At 40.2% G+C, this 2,751-nt stretch overlaps 1 protein-coding gene across 1 annotated transcript in view; it reads left to right on the forward strand.

Annotated features, from left to right (window-relative positions):
• Nucleotides 1–517: 517 nt before the first annotated feature.
• The window catches only part of LOC100477109 (olfactory receptor 4B1-like), a gene marked incomplete at its 5' end in the record, with an annotated part of 4,211 nt that continues 1,977 nt past the window's right edge, over nucleotides 518–2,751 (forward strand). The window contains one exon of the mRNA XM_034650264.1: nucleotides 518–530. Within this exon, the coding sequence (XP_034506155.1) occupies nucleotides 518–530 (13 nt within the window). The remainder of the gene's footprint in view (nucleotides 531–2,751) is intronic.

Below are 2,751 nucleotides of genomic sequence, written 5' to 3' on the forward strand. Positions count from 1 at the left end.
ACTTCTAGTACTATGTTGAATAATAGTGGCGAGAGTGGGCATCCTTGTCGTGTTCCTGATCTTAAGGGAAAGGCTTCCAGCTTTTCCCCATTGAGAATAATGCTTGCAGTAGGCTTTTCATAGATGGCTTTTATGAGATTGAGAAATGTACCCTCTATTCCTACACTCTGAAGGGTTTTAATCAGGAAAGGATGCTGTATTTTGTCAAATGCTTTTTCTGCATCAATTGAGAGGATCATATGGTTCTTGAGTCTTTTCTTGTTGATATGATGTATCACATTGATTGATTTGCGAGTGTTGAACCATGCTTGCATCCCAGGTATGAATCCCACTTGGTCATGATGGATAATCCTTTTAATGTACTGTTGGATTCTATTAGCAAGGATCTTGTTGAGGATTTTGGCATCCATATTCATTAGAGAAATCGGTCTGTAATTCTCCTTTTTGAGGGGGTCTTTGCCTGGTTTGGGGATCAAGGTAATATTAGCCTCATAGAATGAGTTTGGTAGCTTTCCTTCTGTTTCTATTTTTTGAAATAGCTTTAGGAGAATAGGTATTATTTCTTCTTTGAATGTTTGGTAGAATTCCCCAGGAAAACCGTCTGGGCCTGGAGTTTTATTATTTGGAAGGTTGTTTATCACTGACTCAATTTCTTCATAGTTAATTGGCCTATTTAAGAAATCTATTTCTTCCTGTTTCAGTCTTGGTAGTTTATAGGTTTCCAGGAAGGCCTCCATCTCTTCCAGATTGTTTAGTTTTTTGGCATATAGCTGTTGATAAAAGTTTCTAATAATCCTTGCAATTTCAATGGTGCTGGTCGTGACCTCTCCCTTTTCAGTCATAATTTTAATAATCTCAGTCCTTTCTCTTTGTTTTTGGACAAGTTTTGCCAGTGGTCTATCAATTTTATGGATTCTCTCAAAGAACCAGCTTCTAGTCCTGTTGATCTGCTCTACTGTGGTTCTGGTCTCTAATTCATTGATTTCTGCTCTAATCTTGGTCAACTCCTTCCTTGTCAGTGGGTTAGGCCTGTCCCTCTGTTGCTGTTCCAGTTTCTTGAGGTGAGAATATAGAAACTGCATTTTAGATTTTTCTATTCTTTTGAGTGAGGCTTGGATGGCTATGTATTTCCCCCTTAGGACTGCCTTTGCAGTATCCCATAGGTTTTGGACCGTTGTGTATTCATTCTCGTTGGTCTCCATAAATTGTTTAATTTGTTTTTTGATTTCCTGGTTTATCGAGTCATTCTTGAGCAGGATGGTTCTTAGCCTCCAAGTGTTTGAGTTTCTTCCAGGTTTTTCCTTGTGGTTGAGTTCCAATTTCAGAGCGTTGTGGTCTGAGAATATGCAGGGGATAATTTCAATCTTTTGGTATTGGCTGAGACCTGTTTTGTGTCCCAGAGCATGATCTATTCTTGAGAATGTTCCATGGGCATTTGAATAGAATGAGTATTCTTTGGTTCTGGGGTGTAGTGTTCTATATATATCTATGAGGTCCAACTCGTCGAGTATGGCATTCAAAGCCTTTGATTCTTTGCTTAGTTTTTGCCAGGGTGTTCTGTCTATTTCTGATAGTGGGGTGTTGAGGTCCCCTACTATTACTGTGTTCTTATCTATATGTCTCTTTATTTTGGTTAAGAGTTGGCTTGTGTATCTTGCTGCTCCCCTGTTGGGGGCATATATATTAATAATTGTCATATCCACTTGTTGAATACTTCCTTTAAGAATAATATAGTGCCCTTCTGTATCTCTCTCTATGGCCTCTAGTTTAAAATCCAGTCTATCTGATATGAGAATTGCTACTCCAGCTTTCTTTTGAGGTCCATTTGCGTGGAAGATGGTACTCCATCCCCTTACTCTAAGTCTGAATGCATCTTTGGGTTCAAAATGAGTCTCTTGTAGACAGCAAATGGATGGGTCATGTCTTTTTATCCAATCTGCAACCCTGTGGCGTTTTATGGGAGAGTTTAAGCCATTTAGATTGATAGAGATTATTGACAGATATGATTTTAATGATGCCATTTCTCTTTAAAGTCTTTGTATCGGTTGTGACTTGCTGCTCTGTATCACTCTTGGGGCCTTTTTACCTTTATAGAGCCCCCCTTAATATCTCCTGTAGGGCTGGTTTCGTGGTTACGAAATTGGTTAATGATTGGCGATTTTGGAACGTCTTTATTTCTCCATCAATTCTGAATGACAGCTTTGCTGGATAAAGGATCCTTGGCTGCATGTTTTTCTCTGAAAGAGCTTTAAAAATGCCCCCCCAAGCCTTTCTCTCATTCCAGGTCTCTGTAGACAGGTCTGACGTAATCCTGATACCTTTGCCTTGGTACGTGAGAAATTTCTTTGCCCTGGCCGCTTTCAATACTGTATCCTTGGATCTAATATTTGCGAATTGCACTATGACATGCCGTGGCGTAGGTTTGTCCTGGTTGAGCTTGGATGGGGTCCTCTCTGCCTCTTGGACACGAATGCTTGTTTCCCTTGCTAGATTAGGGAAGTTTTCAGCTACAATTTGTTCAAATATCTCTTCTAGACCTCTGTTTTTCTCCACCCCTTCAGGGATGCCGATGATTCTGACATTGGATCGTTTCATAGAGTCAGTAATCTCCCGTAATCTACATTCGTGGGCGTGGATTTTTTTAAGACCAGCTTCTATTTTCGTTTTTTCTTCTACTAACCCATCCTCCAATTCGCTAACGCGTTCCTCTGCCTCGGTGACCCTGGCCGTCAGAGCCTCTAGTTTTGACTG

Source organism: Ailuropoda melanoleuca, unplaced genomic scaffold (assembly GCF_002007445.2).
Source record: "Ailuropoda melanoleuca isolate Jingjing unplaced genomic scaffold, ASM200744v2 unplaced-scaffold14529, whole genome shotgun sequence".
Lineage (NCBI taxonomy): Eukaryota > Metazoa > Chordata > Mammalia > Carnivora > Ursidae > Ailuropoda > Ailuropoda melanoleuca.